The sequence below is a fragment of the Callorhinchus milii genome, unplaced genomic scaffold (assembly GCF_018977255.1).
Source record: "Callorhinchus milii isolate IMCB2004 unplaced genomic scaffold, IMCB_Cmil_1.0 Scaffold2, whole genome shotgun sequence".
Lineage (NCBI taxonomy): Eukaryota > Metazoa > Chordata > Chondrichthyes > Chimaeriformes > Callorhinchidae > Callorhinchus > Callorhinchus milii.
Genome location: NW_024704743.1, coordinates 87,456,426 through 87,475,620, shown reverse-complemented (window position 1 = coordinate 87,475,620; position 19,195 = coordinate 87,456,426). Strand labels below are relative to the sequence as shown.

Here is a 19,195-nt window from a genome sequence, read left to right as displayed (position 1 = left end):
CTGCTGGTGTATTGGTGACGAACAGTATGAGCAAAAGCTCGCCGTCTGACAGCCAGAATTATTTTTATATCAGAACAACAGGAGAATATATGGATCAGCAATTTGTCTATTGTATTTGTTCGACAGTGTAAGGTTTTGTTTGTAGTTTACCATTTACACCGAACAAAAATGGCATCACACAGTACTTGTGAACAAATAAAGAGTTTTTCTCTGTTAGATGCATTGGAGAATTGTTGGAAGTTGGTTTCAAAAACACCTTTTAATCAATTAAACTACATTTTTAATTTGTATCTTTTTAACTTGCATCTTATTTTGAATAAATCCTTCAAAACTCTAGTGGAAACTGACCTAAAGATCATCCCACTAACATTGTTTTTTCTCTTCAGCCTTTTTCAAATCAAGCACTTTGAGACTTCCTCCCTATGTGAAAGGAGCTATGTAAATGTTAGGTTGTATGATATTTCAACATTAGATAGTGCAGTGATACATACACTAGTGAAGTTAATGAGCTAATGTGGTCAACTCACTCATATGGTCAACTCACTAATAGTCATGTGTTTTTTGCAGTCTTCATTTCAACGTTATGTAGTACAGTAATACAAACATCAGTTAAGTCAACAATTACTTGCATTTTTATATCACCTTTCATGTAGTGTAACGTCTCCAATGTTGTACTGTCAACTTACTAATGTAATCTAAATTAATCAGTCTGTTTACTGACCTTTATAGTGAGTTTCCATTGTATTTCAAATCCAGCCGAATGCAGATACTACAGGTTTTCAGCACAACACAACCATGTCCTACGCTATGCAGTTTATCAATTGTTTATTTTGCCAAAAATTAAACATCGCCCACCTTTCACAGCACAAGTATTATACATGAATAGGCTATTTATTGGGCTCATTACTTCCATAAACTATGTATAATTCTATCTGCATGGAACCAGCATATTTAATTTGTTAATAAGATATTGGGAGTTTTGCTTTGCTGTTTCAACAACAACTTGGTGGAGTGGAGGACTTGGGGGACAACGAGGAGGCCAGACCTGATGGAATGAAGGCAACGGGCACTATTGTGAGAAGAGAGGAGGTCAGCGAGAGAGGGGGGGGGGGGGTGCAGAGGAGTGGAGGGATTTGAAAACAGAGGTGAAGATCTTGAAGTCGATCCTCTCTGAGTCAGGCAGCCAGCGCAGTCTGGTGAGGACTGGGGTAATTGGGGAGCAGTTTGGTGTGGGTGAGAAAGCGGGCGGCAGAGTTTTGTATGACCTGGATTTTATGGATGGCAGTGGAAGGGAGAACGGCGAGGAGAAAAAGAAGTTTACAATGATTCCCTGAGCTTATTTAAGTTACTTGTTGGCTTGATCACAGTAAACATCACACTCCAAAGATCATGGAGGCTGGACTTTTATCAAATGTGCAATCTTTCTCCTTTGTTCATAACTGCGATATGGTTTAGTTTTTAAATGCATAAATGTAAGGTGTGGTGAGATAGGAATACTTAGGAGCCATAAATTCCAGTTTTAAAAGGCAGCAATGTGTTTTGGAAAAATATTTAAATATCTTGCCATATAACAACAAGATTACATTTGTATAGCGGCCTTCCATGTCGGGAGGATGTCCCAAGGCGTTGGACAGAATACAGCATTTCAGACCTGAGCTGGGGTCGGGAGGGGAAGGGAAGGGGGGTGGCCGATGGCATGGTCGAAGAGGAGGGTCTTGAGGCGGGACTTGAAGGAGGCTAAGGAGGGGGTGAGGCGGAGTGACTGGGGGCTGTAATTCCAGAGGTTGGGGGCAGAGTGGCTGAAGGCTCTCCCGCCAAATGGTGAGGCGGGTGGGTTGATGAACGTGGAGCAGGCCAGAGCCGGCTGAGCGGAGGGAACGGGTGGGTTGGTAGGGGGTTAGGAAGTCACAGATATAGGGTGGGGCGAGGCCATGGAGGGCTTTGTATGTGAGGACCAGGATCTTGAACTGGATCCTCTGAAGGATAGGGAGCCAATGGAGTCAGGCAAGAGTTGGGGAGATGGGGGTCACAGAGTTTGGTGCGGGAGAGGACATGGGCTGCAGTTCTGGATTATCTGCAGCCTGTGGAGGGAGGAGTTGGGAAGGCTGACAAGCAGGGAGTTTGCATAGTCGAGCCTGGAGGTGATGAAGGCATGAACCAGAGTTTCAGCGGCCTGAGGGGTGAGGTAGTGGCAGAGTCGGGCGATGTTACGGAGGTGAGGGAAGGTAGAGTGGGTCATGGCTTGAATGTGGGGGAGAAAAGACAGTTGAGGGTCGAACAAGACATTTAGGTTCCTGACTGGCGGTGAGTTGAAGTGTGCAACCATGGAGGTTGATGCTGCCAGAGCCTGAGGTGCTGAGGCGCTGGCGTGAGCCAATCAGGAGGGCCTCAGTCTTGTTCACATTCAACTGTGGGAAATTTGCCCTCATCCAGGACTTGATGTCTGACAGGCAGTCTGTCAGGACAGCAGTGATCCTGGAGTTGAGGGTGGAGGCAGAAAGATAGAGTTGGATGTCATCTCGATGTATACAATTGCATCATATACATGACATTTTGTTTCCAAGAAACATTCACAAAATGAAATCAAAACTGGATGCAAATTTGTACAATCTTACTAATATTCTGTGGTTCAGAATAAACATGCTGCAGAATGGAATAGTGGACCTCAGATTTGTGCTGCAATCCCTAGATAGATTCTTACAGACCTCAGGCATGCCACTGCTTACAGAATATACCCTATGAACTTGGTTGTCCCAGGGAGGTATTTTGTAGGAACAGTTTCAAGATGGGAATGGATGTTGTTAACAAGAGGAGGTGATTGGTGATCATGGCAGTTAGGGAAATATCACTTGACAACTAGACCCAATGAGTTTAAAGGTCTTTTCTCACACACGTTGCTCCTATTTCCACACCTTTACATCAGCGTTAACCATACCTTGAATCTTTGATTCTGTTGCTCTTCAGGCCCATCTTAAGATTTTACTCAGAGGTAACAAGAATTATGGACTTCAAATATTTCTCATCTAAAGTAATACTCAGCATGTCCCAGAAATGGTGAGGTGAAAATCTAACGTATTATAGATATGATGTGCCCTCTATTGGTCTGAATTGAAGTCTACTTGGAAGTACAATACAAATTTTATAATAATCCTTGCATACATTTACACTTACAATATGCAGCACCTTTCACGTTGGGAGGACATCCCAAAGCACTTGGTTTGGTAATTCTGAGTATAAAAGAAATAATGCAAATCTACAACAGGTCGAACCAGCATCAGAGTGAAAAATGGGTTACAATTCCAGCTAGGATTTTACATCATAACAAATCACATTTTTCTAAAAATATCAATGTGAACAGCCATAAAAAGTAAAAGCGTTATCTTCCAACATCCAACCGACATCAGTATTCTGAAACTGCAGGAAATTAAGATTCAATAGAAAAATTGATTCACACTCTTCAATAAAGAGTCATGCATTACAATTTCTTTAAGAAAATTAAATACTTATTACATTTTATAAATACAGTTATTTAGTGGATTTTAGATCTCATCACACACCTTGGCACCAAATGTCTACTTTGATCCAGAAGCTTTGCACTGGCATTTGGGAAATGATATGGGACAGGATATTCAAAGTTTTCACTTTGACAATATTAGCAACAAGAATATGCAACAGTAATGGATTTTTGTTTTATGCAGCCCATAACCTACTGGCCAATAATTAGGAGTCTGATACATTAAATATGGTAATAAGATGCAATCTGGCGAATCCCCAAAAGAAATCAGCAGTCAAAGTTGAATAGTGATTGTGCTTTTAATTAAGACTAAATTACAGAATATACATAGGTCTCAAAATATCACGACATTCACAGGCAAGATCACAAAATTTGAACTAAATAGAAAAACAATTAGCTGGTTGTGGAGTTTTCCTTCAGTTTATTTTACTTTTTATAGTGATATAGCATTGCCCAATTGACACAAAGATCATTTGAACACTATTAATGTTTTATGTATTGTTGTATTGTTTTAAATTTTTTTAAAAGCACATGGTAAGTAAATGCACATGGTTAATGGTCTGTGGTTGTGTAATCTGTGCTTTTTTAATCTGACCTCAGGACAGAGGCTAGAGTACAGGATTTCTGAATGCGTAAAACATTAATCTTCAAAATATTCAGCCATCAGTAACATTTGCATACACCCTGGATGGGCCCTAGCAGACAGCTTTGTTGAAGTGTGATAAGATTTAAAATCTAAAATACACTAAATGTGTATTGCGCACAAAATGTTTAGAGCAAACTGTCCTTCTATGATATTCTATCCAATCATGAAAGTTAGTACTGACATCTTCGGAAAGCAATTGGAAATTACTCATTATTCAAGACAGAAACCCTGCCCTAATAATAACCCTTGCACTTGATATAGTGCCTTATGTCTTCGAGACGTCTCAAAGCACTCCACAGAATATAAAGTGAAATGACTGTATATTTTCTGGGCAAAAATCAGCAGCCACAGCACAGCAGTGTCCTACAAACAGTCGTGGAATGAGTGACCAATTTTTTTTTGAAAGAATTATTACCCCCCAGAAAAGCAATCCGCCAATCGACTAACCAGGTTCCTACTTACTGCTAGGTAAACAGAGGTGTGTGGAGTGAGGAAACCTGCCTAACGTTTTGCCCTGCCCAGGAATCAAACCCAGGTCCTCTCACTTGCGAGGCAAGTGGTCTAACCACTAAGTTACAGGCCCTTGCTGAAACAATGAGTACGTACAGAAGGATTATGTATCCTCCCAACGTGAAAGGCGCTCTATAAATGGAATCTTGTTGTTGATGTATCTGCTGTTTTGAAGCCAAATTAATTCAAAACAAGGTATGAGGTTTCAATAATTTATTCTACTATACATCACCATTACATTGCAATATTATTAATCCATTATAGGATTATTTTAAATATTTGTATAGGTAGCTGTAACTCCACAAAGACAATAATACTGCTGTGGAAGACCAAGGGAGAAGAAAAGCTGCTGTATTTATTTACAATTCACGTTTCAAGTCTGTAAACATTCAGGCTACATCCTAACAAGGTTACAGAACATTAGGCAAAAAATAAGGAGAGAATTGGTGTTCTGTATTTTTCACATTTAGCATAAACATAGTAATAAAGAACATTAATATGCCTTTTGAATTGCAGCAAGCTCCCTCCCAACAATCCAAAACCTCAAATAAACCCAAAATGTACTGTACAGAAACTGCTTGCAACTAAACCCAACAAATGTACTGGCCTTTGTGTTCATTTCTATCATAATTCAAAGTGCTATAAGCAACCCATCAATCCACTTTTTTAAACCTGAAGAACTACTACATTTTAAACTTTAATTTACAGGATAATATACAATGCATCTGGAACAGCTGGATTTTCAGCACGAAGAAAGTCACTGTCACACCCAGAACAGGAATATTTTTNGTAAAACGTACATTAATCAGTTTCAGACATGACTAAATACAGAGAAAACCATTGCATTCTGAAATAGTTCATTTGATCTAAGGGTTGTCACAATGGGTTTCACCCATTTCCTAAGGAGACAGGAACACTTGGTATATTTTGCCTGTCAATTGTTTCAGAGGTCACATGACAGTAATCTGCATTTTCCACACGTCTACGAAATGATCCTACCATCTACAGTATCTATGCTACTCTTCTGTAGAGCTGGTCTGAGCTGCACGCACAATGTACACCCATTGACAGACAGCACAACTATGGGTAATTCAGTATGTGCTTGGTTTAGTGTGCTATGAAGCTTAACAGTAGGATAAATAGAACCAATAAATACGTTATACGCTTCACTTTTTGTGGGAAGCTACATTGCTATTATTTTTAAAAATAACCTGCAATATTCTGTTGAGACATCTATCCAGCAATACATACAGCAACACAAAGCTCTGTTGTAATATTTCTATTTCTTTTGTTGGTATTCCAATAACAAAACATAGGGAATACCTATGCTTTGAACTCCTTACAGATAGCCTGCAGATGTGGAGTGATCCCAGCTGTTTTCAGTCATCAAACCCAAAAGCTGAGAGTACTCGTCCCAAACCTGCAGCAGCAACATCAGGAACAGCATTACAAAGATATTTTCTTCCAGAGAGCTGAACTACATTAGGTTTAAATTCTCTTCAATGTGAGTACCCCAGCACGTTAGTGCAATTGCAACTAGTATATGCTACTTACAGACTTCAAGATCTTACAGTTTGGTGTTCCAAGGTTTGTTATAAATTAGCTTTACATTGACTGTTCAGGTCTGGAGGTTGGTGTTTATATCTCAAGCTCAAAATATATGCACATTTGTTTTGGTGGTGATAATACTTGATTTTGGTTACAATGACAAGACCCATTCAACAACAACAAATTACATTTGTAGAGCAAACTAAACACAGCCGAATATTAACTATTTTGTAATAGCAATCTTTTGTTTTTTGAATTAGTTTGATTTTTCTACTGGAAGGGCACCAAAGAAAGCATTAGCCTTATTTGCTTAGATTTGTCTTTGCTGCTCTGATGCATGGTCAGGTTTGGGGCCCTACATCTGAGAGACGTTGAATTTCTTCAGTGCTTATGTGAAGCATTTTTCACTCAAAAGCCCATATTTCAATGTCCTGTACATAAAAATCTTCCTTTTTTGAAAGGATGTGATTGTCAAATGTTTTACATGAGTGACTGCGTCCATGGTAGAGATCCCCATCTAACCACAATCCAAATTCCCCTCTGGAAAGATTAAAAAAAAACAATTAGCTGGGAGAGAAAAACAAGATGACATGAAACTATTAAACCTAGTAAATCAAATTAAGCAATTTTAAAAAAAATAAGCAGATTAGTTCATCACAATATATAATTCTTTCAAATCACCTTTGCAAAACGGATCACAAAAATAATCCTTACAATTGATATGCTTCACAAAATGATCCTTATATTGGATAGGTTTCACACAAATGTTTCGCAAAGGGTATTTTTCAGGCGACAATAGGTACTAAAAGGTGCTCCATTTACATTATTACTGTGCCATTGCTAGCAAAAATGCCTCCTGACAAACAGTGTTTTCTTCATTCCCAAGTAAATAGCATTTTTCTTCCAGTAATCATGTAGATTCACAAGATGTTGGCTCAGACAAGAAATCTCAAAGGAACTGAGATCTTGCAATTCTGTGTGACATGCATGGGACTCCACAGAAATTTTTTTTTGAGTGCTTTTTGCTATTGACTACCCACTGTAAGGCTGCTGGAGGACTTTTTAAAGACAATTGAGGGTTCAACAATAGGATGATTGATATTACTGTAGCAGATCTCTGTTACTGTGCAAGTAGATAAACCTATAACAGTAAGAAAAGAACTATAACAGTATGTAAAGTTTTTAAATAATTTCACCATTGGGGTTTGTTTAATTAAAAAANGCTTGCAAATCCAGAAATTATAAGGTTTATGGATCCTTTGCTCACAATGACATAATTGGGGCTCACCATTTAAAACAAAATATTTAAGAGACAGAAAAAGTTATTGCTAAGTCTTTCTAATATTTTGCTTGTTTTTTTAAAAAATTATAGCATAACTACATTTTCCTTAATACAATAGCTAAAAAACTGTATACCGAGGACAATAATAATAATCCTTGCATTTGATATAGTGCGCCTTATCACATCTTCGAGACATTTCAAAGCGCTTCACAGAATATACTGGAAAGTGAATTGACCATATATTTATGGGCGAAATGCAGCAGCCAATTACGCAGTGTCCAACAAACAGTCACAGATTGAAGTGACCAATTTTTTTTTCTTGAGGGATTATTATCAGGCATGTGAAGTAAAGAAACTTGCCCAAGGTTTTGCCCTGCTGGGAATTGAACCCAGGTTTCTCGCTTGCGAATGCTTTAACCACTGTGCTACAGGACTCTACGCAGGACAGGATAACACAAGCCTACAAAAGACCTGCTTAAGCTAGGATTACTTACCCTCCACCACCAAAAGCCAAGGAATCCATGTCTCCTTTTATGAAGAACATATTATCTCCTGTCCATTTGAAGACCTGAAAAAATTAATTTTGGCACTATTTTGTAAAACATGCATCTAACTGGAACATGAATATAGCATTATTTTCCCTCTCCTGTAAACCTTTTTCTCCCTTTTTGGAGGTACAGTTCCATGGATACCCTGCTACTTCATCCAAGTCACAATTCTTAATAAGCATTGGCAGGATATTCAACTACAGGGGGCATCACGGCCAATCCCAGTCACATCTCAATTGCAATACATTCATTTCCAGCAGGGGGTCTCTGGTTCACAATTAAGAGCACAAGCACTGTCTGACCTGCAATTTACTTATTCACCGTGATTAAACTGGAAGCGCAAAATTAAATATTTATTTAACAGTGTGGGGTTAGAGACAGAGAGTGACAGAGAAAGAAAAGGACAGTCTGGGAGATAGATACAAGTTAGAAACACTCCAAGAAAGAGTCAGAGAGAAAAGGAGAACACTGTTTGGTATTAAAATGACTATTAGTCCTGATTGAATAAGCTTTTTGGTGAACACTGTGGCCAATTTGTATCTTGGTGGTGAAAAATTATCCTCACTGTTTCCTTATTGACAACGATCATGTTAAAATAAATTAATTTAGCTATGGAGCCGATTCTAAAGAGCTAAGTAGTTTTATTAGAAGACAAAGATTGCATTGTTGGTAGCTGTGGCTCTTCAAATCTGTAGGAATTGAGTTAATGACACACACTGCCCAAGCCTAAACATACTGTACTGCAGTTCATTAACTGTATCAGCTAAACCTCCTGAAATTAAGATGCTGGAACTGCTAAGTGACACTGAGATGTAGCAGGAATCAATAGACCAATATAGAAACAAACTATATTTGCTGTACGGAGCAGGTGCACTGGGTTTTATTTAGAGCAGTTTAAAAGTAATACACACATTACGAGCACAATAATAAATAATCCTTGGATTTGATATAGCATCAAACGCAACAGTAATTATCAACCGTAGTTACTGTTTTTTAGGCAAAACATGTTGAAATGCAAGGACTACTCATGTCACTCGCTTCCAAGAGCATGACTTCCAAGACAGACCACCAATTCCACTCTTGGTGTGAAATCACTGTACAATTGGCAGTAAGGTTCAAATAATTCCCTTTACTTAACATTTCCATTGCAAAGCCGCTTGTTCAATCCTTATTCAAAGGTTACATGCATCTCCAAGTCCAGCATTTGGATTCTCTTTTTCATATTTTAAAAGTGTGGTTTCCTGGTAAATTGATAATCTGTTTAAAAATACCTACATTTGCCCAGGTTAAAAAAAATACACCACGCTGACCTTCACAAATGTGTGGGGTAAGTGAAATAAGTTAGCTTCAGTTTACTTAACAGAAATTTGCATACTATCAATTATCACTGACGAGACTTAACACACCAGTGCTAAAAATATAAATGTGTCTTCATCAAGCAAAAAGGAACTTAATACAATTATTTAATCAAAACCAAATACAAATGATTTTGCAACCCAATCTATGAAAGAAAATTATATTAAAAGTAGTTTGAAGAAGAGTATTATATTAAAAGTAGTTTGGAGAAGAAGACTTTAATGTTACAAGTGGAAAGTTTAAGTCCACTATGCCATGCTAGAAAACGGATCCATTTGATTCTAAAATGATGTCGTTAGAAAGGATGGCGAGGGAAATCAGTTAAGATTCCAAAACTAAATGCTTTTAATAACAGGAAAGTTACCTACAATGCAAACATCAGACCTCCAGGATAAGAAGAACAAACATTTTGATTTAAAGATATTCACAGTACTTTAGCAGGATGGACCACAATTTACAACAACTTACATTAATGCAATGTATTAATTACATTACTCACATCAGGAGTAGTCTCAAAACACATGTTTTACCAAACTTTGGGTGGGAAAATCAAGAATGGTCTGATCTCCATACAAGGACAACAGAACCCTTTTGCACAGACCATCCTACCCTCTGATAACTACCACAAAATTAAGAAGTGGAGATTAAAAAAAAAATTGATATATGGGAGCTATTAGAGAAATGTAACCTAATCAAAAAACAGTCGTAATTAAAGCTTACAAAATTTTTAAACTCATCTGAACTCAGATTGGGACTTGAAATAATTTCCCAGTTCTTACCTTAAATTCAGGGCAAAATGTGAAGAGGAATGTTTCTCCATTGCCATAAAAACAGTCACTAACTTTAAATGGTTCAGATGCTAGTGCACCAAAAACCTGCAGGTATAAAAGAGGAAAAAAGGCACCAGTTAAAATGTTCAGCAGAATACATTCCTTCAAACTCCAATAAGTTGATTGTTCAAAAGTTAAGTTACAATTGTGACCCTTTAATACTTTTATTGTTTTCTAATCAATAGGCTTGAATGTAGTAAAACAAAGTTGCCTGGAATGTCCAATATTTCATCCCTAGCCTGTACACAACGGAGGTACAAGGTAGTACACAAGGAAGCGAAGAGTGACAGGAAGAGAGCGGAATAGGAGGAATGAGGCACATGGAGAGCGAAGGGAATAGTGGCAGAGCACCAGGTATGAAGTCATTACAGGATATTGGGTGCCTATGCGTAATTAAATGAATGTACTCAAAATGACATGGCACATAATTGTGTATTTCCCTCAAAGAGGTTAGCAGCGGCATTTAAATATATGTATTTCAAGAAGTAATGAAAAAGTATATCTATGGAATTCTACAACACAATATTTAGCATTTGGAATGTTAATCAGTCAAACCTGTGTATAGTATTTATAAATAATGAAACACCCGATTAACACATTTCTTTGCAATACCTGGCCATCGCTGTCTTTGATTACAAGCAGCATTGGTGTATCAAAGTCTGTCATGGTACGATACAGTGTCTTCAGACTCATCCCATGTTTTCCTGTACTGTAGCTGAGAGTCCATGGATACCCAACAGTTCTTGGAGGAAGATTTTTTGCGAGCTGAAATTTATAAACAAAGTCAAAGGCTTAAGTAATCCAATGTATCGTAAAAGGATGTTATGTGAAGGCAAGAAGTTTTATAAAAATTCAAATGTATTTGTTTAGGTAGAAGTCACCCCCAAAATACGTTTGGAATGGAGTGCAGAATTTACCCTCTCACCCAAATTAATAATTGTTGCATTTAATATGGCACTACAGTTTGTAGGCAAACTCTTTCAGAAACTGTAAATTCCTAAATTTGGGGCATTTCGCCCACAAAAAATTAGTCAATTTACTTTACAGTATATTCCGTGAAGCGCTTTGAGACATCTCAAAGACACGATAAAGTGCTATATCAAATGCAAGGATTACTATTATTATTAATATTAAAGAAAGCAATGGCTCTGTCTGAAACCTGCCATTTAAACAACAGTCACTATAATGATTTGTGAAAGAACTATTTTACTAATTCAGCACTGCTGTAAAAGACTTGCTGTTAAGCAATAATAAGTGATGCATGTCCCAATGAGTCATTAAGCCACTGTTGTAACAAATTACAAAGTGATTGGTCACAAGCCAATTCATTCCAACAGGACTGCTAAACAAAAGGTTTGTAAACTAAAGTACATAGTACATTTTATGAATTCAATTCACTATATCAATTTCAACCAGCAATCTTTGTCAAATATGAAAAAAAGGTGATTGTTATTTGAAAAGTAAATTATACAACACTTCAATACAGCATTTACTAACTGAGTTATATTTAACATCACACATTCAATATGATAAAAGCTATTAGCACCATATAAAACATAATCAAAGTTCTGTGCAGAGAAAAGAGGAACAATTATAACCAAGCAGCAACGTCTTATTCCAACACCAGAGTTCCTCAGTTCACAAGGAAAGGAACACAATTCTAGTTTCACGTGTAAGCCAATCATCCCAGTTCTTGCCAGGTTCCAGGCTCCCTATTGTAGAATAGATTCATTTCAAGATCTTCAAACCCACTTTCACTTTTATTCCCTGGCACCTCCCTACAACTCTGACCTGCTTACACCCCAGTCCTCTGTCCACCCCTTCGCTCAGCTGCTCTTGCCATCCTACATATCTTTCGTCCCCTCCATCAATGTCAGCTGTACCTTCAGACACTACACCTTGAAACTATGGAACTATTTGTCTCAATCCCTCTGCCTTGCCCCCTCCTTGCCCATCTTCAGATCGTACCCGAAGATTTTTGCTTTTCTCGATATCTGCAGTGACCTCCCCTCTCCAAACTTGACGACAAGCTCTGCCACGGTTAAGTATTTTCCAAGACACTACCCCACGTGAAGGGTGCTATATAATTGCAAGTTGCTATACAATACAATGTTATTCAGGAAAACAAATCTGTGATGAATACTCAATCTTTTCATTAGTTTTGTCCACACACTATACAAGCTATTTGTGCAGAGAAGGCTAAAATCTATTAAATTCACGTGGAAGTTTTTCTAATCCCAGGAGTGTTGGCCTTTCATAGCGGAGGTACAGATGGTACATTGGGAATGACAGATATTGTCAGATGCTTTAGCAAAAAGCCCCAGCAGACTTGCGCTTCTGTAACCACCAGATCATGAAAGAGATACAATAGTTTTTGGGCAGAAGGTAGAAATGACAAAAGACAGATAATTGCCTACCGGCAATTTATGCTGTTTGCCACAGTAAAGAGAACCCAACTCCAATGAAACTAGCAATAATTGACTGAGCAAAGTGAGGAAAAATCTACTCCAGGTTTTAAAATTATACCACATTATGAATTAGAATATTTTTTAATACTGGTTTGTGGCATTTTTCTACTGTACCTTCTCAATCTGATCAGGCTGTAGCAGGTCACTCTTTTCACTCAGACTTGGACGAAATGTTTCAGGATCCAATTCGGACTTCACTGGAGTACTTTGCCTTACATTGGTATCTTCTCGTGTCGTTATCTAAAAACAGAGACATCATGAAACAGCTAGAAGCCTTTATCATGGTTATATGCAGCTCTCATCTTGACGAGAAAGCTGCTTGTGTATGATCTTCTATGTAACGTTTACATAAAATTTCAAACCATTACTAACCTGCTGGTTCCGGTGTTTCAGGGTTTTGCTCATTTCAAATATGTATCATGTTTTTAAAAAACTTGGGAGGGTTATCATCATCAATAACTGCAAATTCAATAAGCTTCTGGCAAACATTTTTATAACTGTACAAAGGAAGTGCAGCTACAGGCCAAGAATTCTTAAAACCAGTCAGAATTCCCACCAAAACAAAAACTTAACCGCAGCTCACTGCAAAGTAAATTTGACAAGTTGTGTAGTCACTTGTATGAAAGGGTTATTTTCCCCCTCTCTTTCCTGGATTTGGTTTCCTCTCATCTGGCTGGAATTCTGCACTGTGATTTTAATAAAGATCACTACCATCATACACTGCAGGCTCATGCTACCACTGGAAAATTAGGATGCACGATAATTCAACAATGTAGTACGGCTGCAAGAATCTATGATGATAGCTGAGAAGAATGCAGGTGATAGAACTGCAGATAATTTACTGCAAAAATAGTGCATCAAGACTGACATTAACACAAAGACAATTAATTCAGCGACTGCATTCTCGTCAGCAAAGATTTTCCTCCACAGCAAACAATACTCTCCAAATTCTGCAATAAAGCAAATTATGGGGAAATTACTTATGGCCACAGTGGTTAGACAGATGCAACGATGAGGGCATAGTTTGAAAGGTACCTACAGTGATATGGAGGGCAGAAAATTCCTAATTATTTTTCTCTTCTAGGATTAACTCCCAAACATGCAATGTGATTTATTTACCAACCAACACACACCACTGCAACCAAATTAAGGAATTTTTTTGCTATGTTTTGGTAAAACGCTGCTGCTGAGGCAAATCCACTTTGGTGCGTTTGATACTGACAAAAACTGGGATGCACACAATCACATCTGCTCCAGTTTTGGGGGGGCAAATGGATAATGGTTTTAACTACAGATGGGGCACCTTAAGACGTCTGCAAAGCTTGCGCAGTTCTTCAGCATTAAGAGCATCGATCCTGCGATGGTACTCAGTCACAGATACTACCTGAATGCAGAGATAGGAAGAAAGCAATTCCACTGAAATTTTAGGAAGGAAGACAGGCGATGAGGAAAGACAGAAAATAAGAACTTAAAAAAATTAATGGAAAATCAGAATGCACGTGGGCAGTTATTTAGTTGGGTGAGGAATGGGGTAACTTTTTCTTTAAGATCATTAAAAACCCTCAAGTTATCTGATTATAAAAATCTTCAATTTTAAATTATATGTGGGCTTTAATTGGTTTTGTTCACAAGTCCAATGAACTGGTCAATATGAGCTTATAATGGTATTTTGCTACTGCACAGTAACAAGAACAAAATTTAATTTGTATATCGCTTTTCACGTCAGGAGGACGTCCCAAGGTGCTGGACATCAGTGTTTCAGACCCAAGCTGGATCGGGGAAGATGGAGGGCAGTGGGGGAAGGAGGGCGATCAAATGCACAGTCGAAGAGGGTCTTGAGATGGGTCTTGAAGGAGGCAAGAGAGGGGGAGGGACTGCCGGATGGAGTCCCAGAGGCTGGAGGCAGAGTGGCTGAAGGTTCGCCCACCACAGGCGAGGAACAGGACGCAAAGCAGGCCAGAGTGAACGGGCAGGCTGATAGGGGGTTAGGAGGTCACAGAGGTAGGGGTAGCAAGACCATGGAGGGCTTTGAAGGTGAGGACCAGGATCTTGAACTGTATCCTTTGTGTGATGGGAAGCCAGTGGAGTCGGGCGAGGATGAGGGTGATAGGGTTACAGAGCCTGGTGTGGGAGAAGACACGGGCTGCAGAGCTCTGGATGATCTGTAGCCTATGGAGTGCGAAGTTGGGGAGGCCGACAAGCAGGGAGTTTGCATAGTCAATCCTCGATGTTATGAATACGTGTATCAGGGTTTCGGTGGCCTGCGCTGTGAATCAGTGGCGGAGCCGGACAATGTTGCGAAGGTGGGGGAAGGCAGAGCTGGTCATGGTACGTACGGATGTGGCGTAGAAAGGATAGTTGAGGGTCAAACAAGACGCCAAGTAATAATTCTCTACACATAATGACCGGAGGAAAAGAACGCAGAACAAAACAGACATTCCGAACAATAAAAACTTGCTAAATTAATAATAATAAACCTTACATTGCCTACAAATGAACCATACACCAAGTTTACAGCTATTCAGTAATTCTGTAATCAGAACTGCGCCGTATTGATTTCTGAAAAATTCAGATTTCAGGTTCCTCTCCAGCAATAATCTGCCTGAACTCAAATCTCAGAGAAGCACCTTTTTATACACCAAAATTAATTCAGTTTCCCCCGACAGACATTCTCAAACCAGCTATTGCTGTGTGAATTGACAATTTAATGCCAGTTTCTTTGGGACTAATTTCTGCAGTGGGTCCATAACTATTAGAAATCAAGTTGAATCTGGCAGAAAAAATCATTTTTGAATCCATTACTCCGGGCTGAATGAAACACAATTAAAGGTAAAAAAAAAAGTATGTTAATCTGCTGTGCTATTTTCATTTCCCATCCTGAGCTCTACACAAATAAAACACAGCATTGTCTCTCTAAGCCACCACAATAACCTTTGGATAATTGCTCCATTTAATCCTACACATATATATATTTCAAAAAGGACATGAGTAACAACGTTCATTCAAGTGTGAGAATACCAGTTTTATGAAATATGTTTGGTTAGTTACTACATCAAAGTAGTAGCTACCCAGTGTAGATATTTAGTTGAAATCACTGACTGAGTGAAATGGTTGGCAGAAACAATTAAACTGAGTCAATTTAAAGAAATGAAGAATTCTTTGATTGAAACTATGAATCTCCGAAACTGAAATCATACAAAGTTGACCAGGTTATAGGCTATTTTGAAAAAAAATTGCAGAACAAGAGTACATTTATCTGAATAGTTTCAGTGTAAGGTATCCCTTTGCCAATATTTTACAATTGTTGCCTACTTCCACATCAGTAATGTGTATTAATTCAACTGATCTACTTTTGAGCTCTCAAACACAGTTGTATTGTGATACACAAATGTCAAGCTAAAAATAATGTGAGCTCATATTTACCAAAGGTAGCTTGAGACTGATAAAACTAATTTATTTTAGAATAATCAGGAAAATAAAATTAATGCTCATCAGGCTGGAAGACAAGGAAAATAGGATAATATCTATCCGATTACATACAGGCCTAGAGTGCGCAAGTGCGAGGCAGAGCACACCTGGACATTTTTGGATACCTAGCATTAATCAATTTCTTTTTTAAACGTGTTTTTACTTTAGAATGACAGAATTGTCTTTATTCTCCGCATCCCAAAAGCACTACACCATACACAACCACGATCATTGGTTAATTGCTTTGATACTTTTGTGCCTAGTTAGCAAAAAGACTACACCTTCCATTGAGGCTCAATGTTTAATTTAATTTTAAAGAAGCATAACTCATGTCACATCAGTAAAATTCTGCACTGCATGGCATTGCAAGTAAATTTACTATGTTCATTTAGCTTAATATGATCACGTTGCTTAAGGCTCGAGTAGAGCAATGCGTCATTTTTGTAACAATTACATCACCGATCAATGCTCCACTGGCTTCCCATCACTCAGAGGATACAGTTCAAGATCCTGGTCCTCGCTTTCAAAGCCCTCCATGGCTTTGCTCCTCTCTACCTCTGTGACCTCCTACCAACCTGTCCACTCCATCTGCTCAGCGAGCTCTGGACTGCTTCACATCCCCTGCCTGGCCTGCCTCTCCATCGGTGGGTGGGCCTTCAGCCTCTCTGCCTCCACCCTCTGGAACTCCATTCCGCAATCCCTCTGCTTACCCCCTCCCTTGCCTCCTTCAAGTCCCATCTCAAGACCATCCTCTTTGACCGTACCTTCTGTCACCCTCCCACTCTCCCTCGTTCCTGATTCCAACCACTGCTCGGGTGCGGATCCCTAACTGTCCAGAGCCTTGGGACGTCCTCCTGACGTGAAAGGCACTGTACAAATGTAATTTGTTGTTCTTATATTTCATCTTATTGCACTTTATTGTAAACTCTAATCTTGTTCTTTGAAGCTTAATTAGCTTTATTGGTATTAAATCCAGTTACATCAAATTCAAAATAATAAAAACAAATATGGAGAAATTGTTTCGCATACATCACTTTGAAAGGGAGCATTTGACCTATAACAGGTGATTACAATGCTGCAATTCGTGTAAATATCCTTTTCCCTCATTTTGATCACAAATATACAGTCAATTCACTTTACAGTCTATTCTGTGAAGAACTTTGAGACATCTAGAAGACGTGAAAAACGCTATATCAATGCAAGGTTTATTATTATTATATGTGCCTTTTACTACAGGTTAATTCAAAATAGCAAAAAAATCTTCTAAAATTCCACTTATTAAATCAATTCAAACTCTGTGTACAGGGTAGAATTTAAAAAAAAATGCTGCAGTAGAATTATTAAAATTATAATAATATGCATTACAGCACATTTGAGAATAAGAGGGCTCTAATGAATTGGTAGATTTCTTTCAATACTGTGCTCTCTGAAGCATACAGAAATAATAATAATCCTTGCATTTGATATAGCGCTTTTCACGTCTTTGAGACTTCTCAAAGCGCTTCACAGAATATACTGTAAAGTGAATTGACTGTATATTTTTGTGGGCGAAACGCGGCAGCCAATTGCGCACAGCAATGTCCCACAAACAGTCATGGATTGAAAATGACCAATTTATTATTGTTTTGTTTTGGAGGGATTATTATTAGGTGTGTGGAGTAAGGAAACTTGCCCAAGGTTTCGCCCTGCCTGGAATTGAACCCAGGTCTCTTCGCTTGCAAAGCGAGTGCTCTAATCACTGAGCTACAGGACTCCACAAAACTTGAAGTAAATAGAAAGTTTTAGAAAAACAAACCCCCTCCAAAACAAAACATTGAAGACACAATCTTCAGTCTTGGCTTAGAGTACAGAGAAAGACGTCATAACAACTGTCCCTCCTGCTGTATTAGAAGCTGGCTGGTGTAGGGTTGCAGAAGCAGTTAAAAAAATACAGATTCATTTAAAGGAAGCCTCAAAACCAAGGCAGAAGAAACATGCTAATTTTTAGAAAATGGTACTGCACTTTTGATATATTTAATAAAATAATTTAAATGAAAAGACAATGTACACCTGTAGAAATATGGGGAAGATCTCTTAAGATTTTTCAAAAAAGTGTCAACCACTGTCAAAATACTGGAGGGTTTTATAACCGATACAGAGAGCCAAATACAGCAGCAGTGAGTGAGGAAGGGAGATGACAAGAAAGAAATATCTAAACTAAGGAATTGGGAGTCAGGTTCAGCATCTGTAATTTCAATGTGATTTTTTCTTCTTCAAGTGAATTTAGGTCAACTGTGTATGTGCAGGGGGGAGGGATGAGAAGGTTAGGATTTTACCCTCAGGCACACAAAGACAACCACACACAGAGACAGAGATACAGGCAAACAGATTCACAGTGTGACCATACGGGGCAGAGACAGAGAGAGACAGGGACCCAACAACAACAACAAAATTACAATTGTACAGCGCCTTTCACGTCAGGACCAATGCTGAGACATATACAGAGCGCTATCACAGACAGAGATAGACACAAACAGGCAGGCAGGCAAGGCGCACACAGGCAGGCAGGCAGGCAAGGCGCACACAGGCAGGCAGGCAAGGCGCACACAGGCAGGCAGGCAGGCAGGCAAGGCGCACACAGGCAGGCAGGCAGGCAAGGCGCACACAGGCAGGCAGGCAGGCAAGGCGCACACAGGCAGGCAGGCAGGCAAGGCGCACACAGGCAGGCAGGCAGGACAGGGACACACAGGCAGGCAGGCAGGCAAGGCGCAGGCAGGCAAGGCGCACACAGGCAGGCAGGCAGGACAGGGACACACAGGCAGGCAGGCAGGCAAGGCGCAGGCAGGCAGGCAGGCAAGGCGCACACAGGCAGGCAGGCAGGCAAGGCGCAGGCAGGCAGGCAGGCAAGGCGCACACAGGCAGGCAGGCAGGCAAGGCGCACACAGGCAGGCAGGCAGGCAAGGCGCACACAGGCAGGCAGGCAGGCAAGGCGCACACAGGCAGGCAGGCAGGCAAGGTGCACACAGGCAGGCAGGCAGGCAAGGTG

At 39.3% G+C, this 19,195-nt stretch overlaps 1 protein-coding gene across 4 annotated transcripts in view; it reads right to left on the bottom strand.

Annotated features, from left to right (window-relative positions):
• Nucleotides 1-4,868: 4,868 nt before the first annotated feature.
• oxr1a (oxidation resistance 1a) overlaps nucleotides 4,869-19,195 on the bottom strand; it is a 270,847-nt gene continuing 256,520 nt past the window's right edge. For 2 of the 4 annotated variants that reach the window (XM_007902691.2, XM_042331999.1), the window contains 6 exons: nucleotides 14,006-14,086; nucleotides 12,817-12,942; nucleotides 10,847-10,999; nucleotides 10,184-10,279; nucleotides 7,995-8,068; nucleotides 4,869-6,758 (listed from right to left, as the gene is read on the bottom strand). In XM_007902691.2, coding sequence (XP_007900882.1) covers nucleotides 6,623-6,758; nucleotides 7,995-8,068; nucleotides 10,184-10,279; nucleotides 10,847-10,999; nucleotides 12,817-12,942; nucleotides 14,006-14,086 — 666 coding nt within the window. In that variant the 3' untranslated portion in view covers nucleotides 4,869-6,622. The remainder of the gene's footprint in view (nucleotides 6,759-7,994; nucleotides 8,069-10,183; nucleotides 10,280-10,846; nucleotides 11,000-12,816; nucleotides 12,943-14,005; nucleotides 14,087-19,195) is intronic. The other 2 variants (XM_007902692.2, XM_042332001.1) reach the window with 1 other exon arrangement.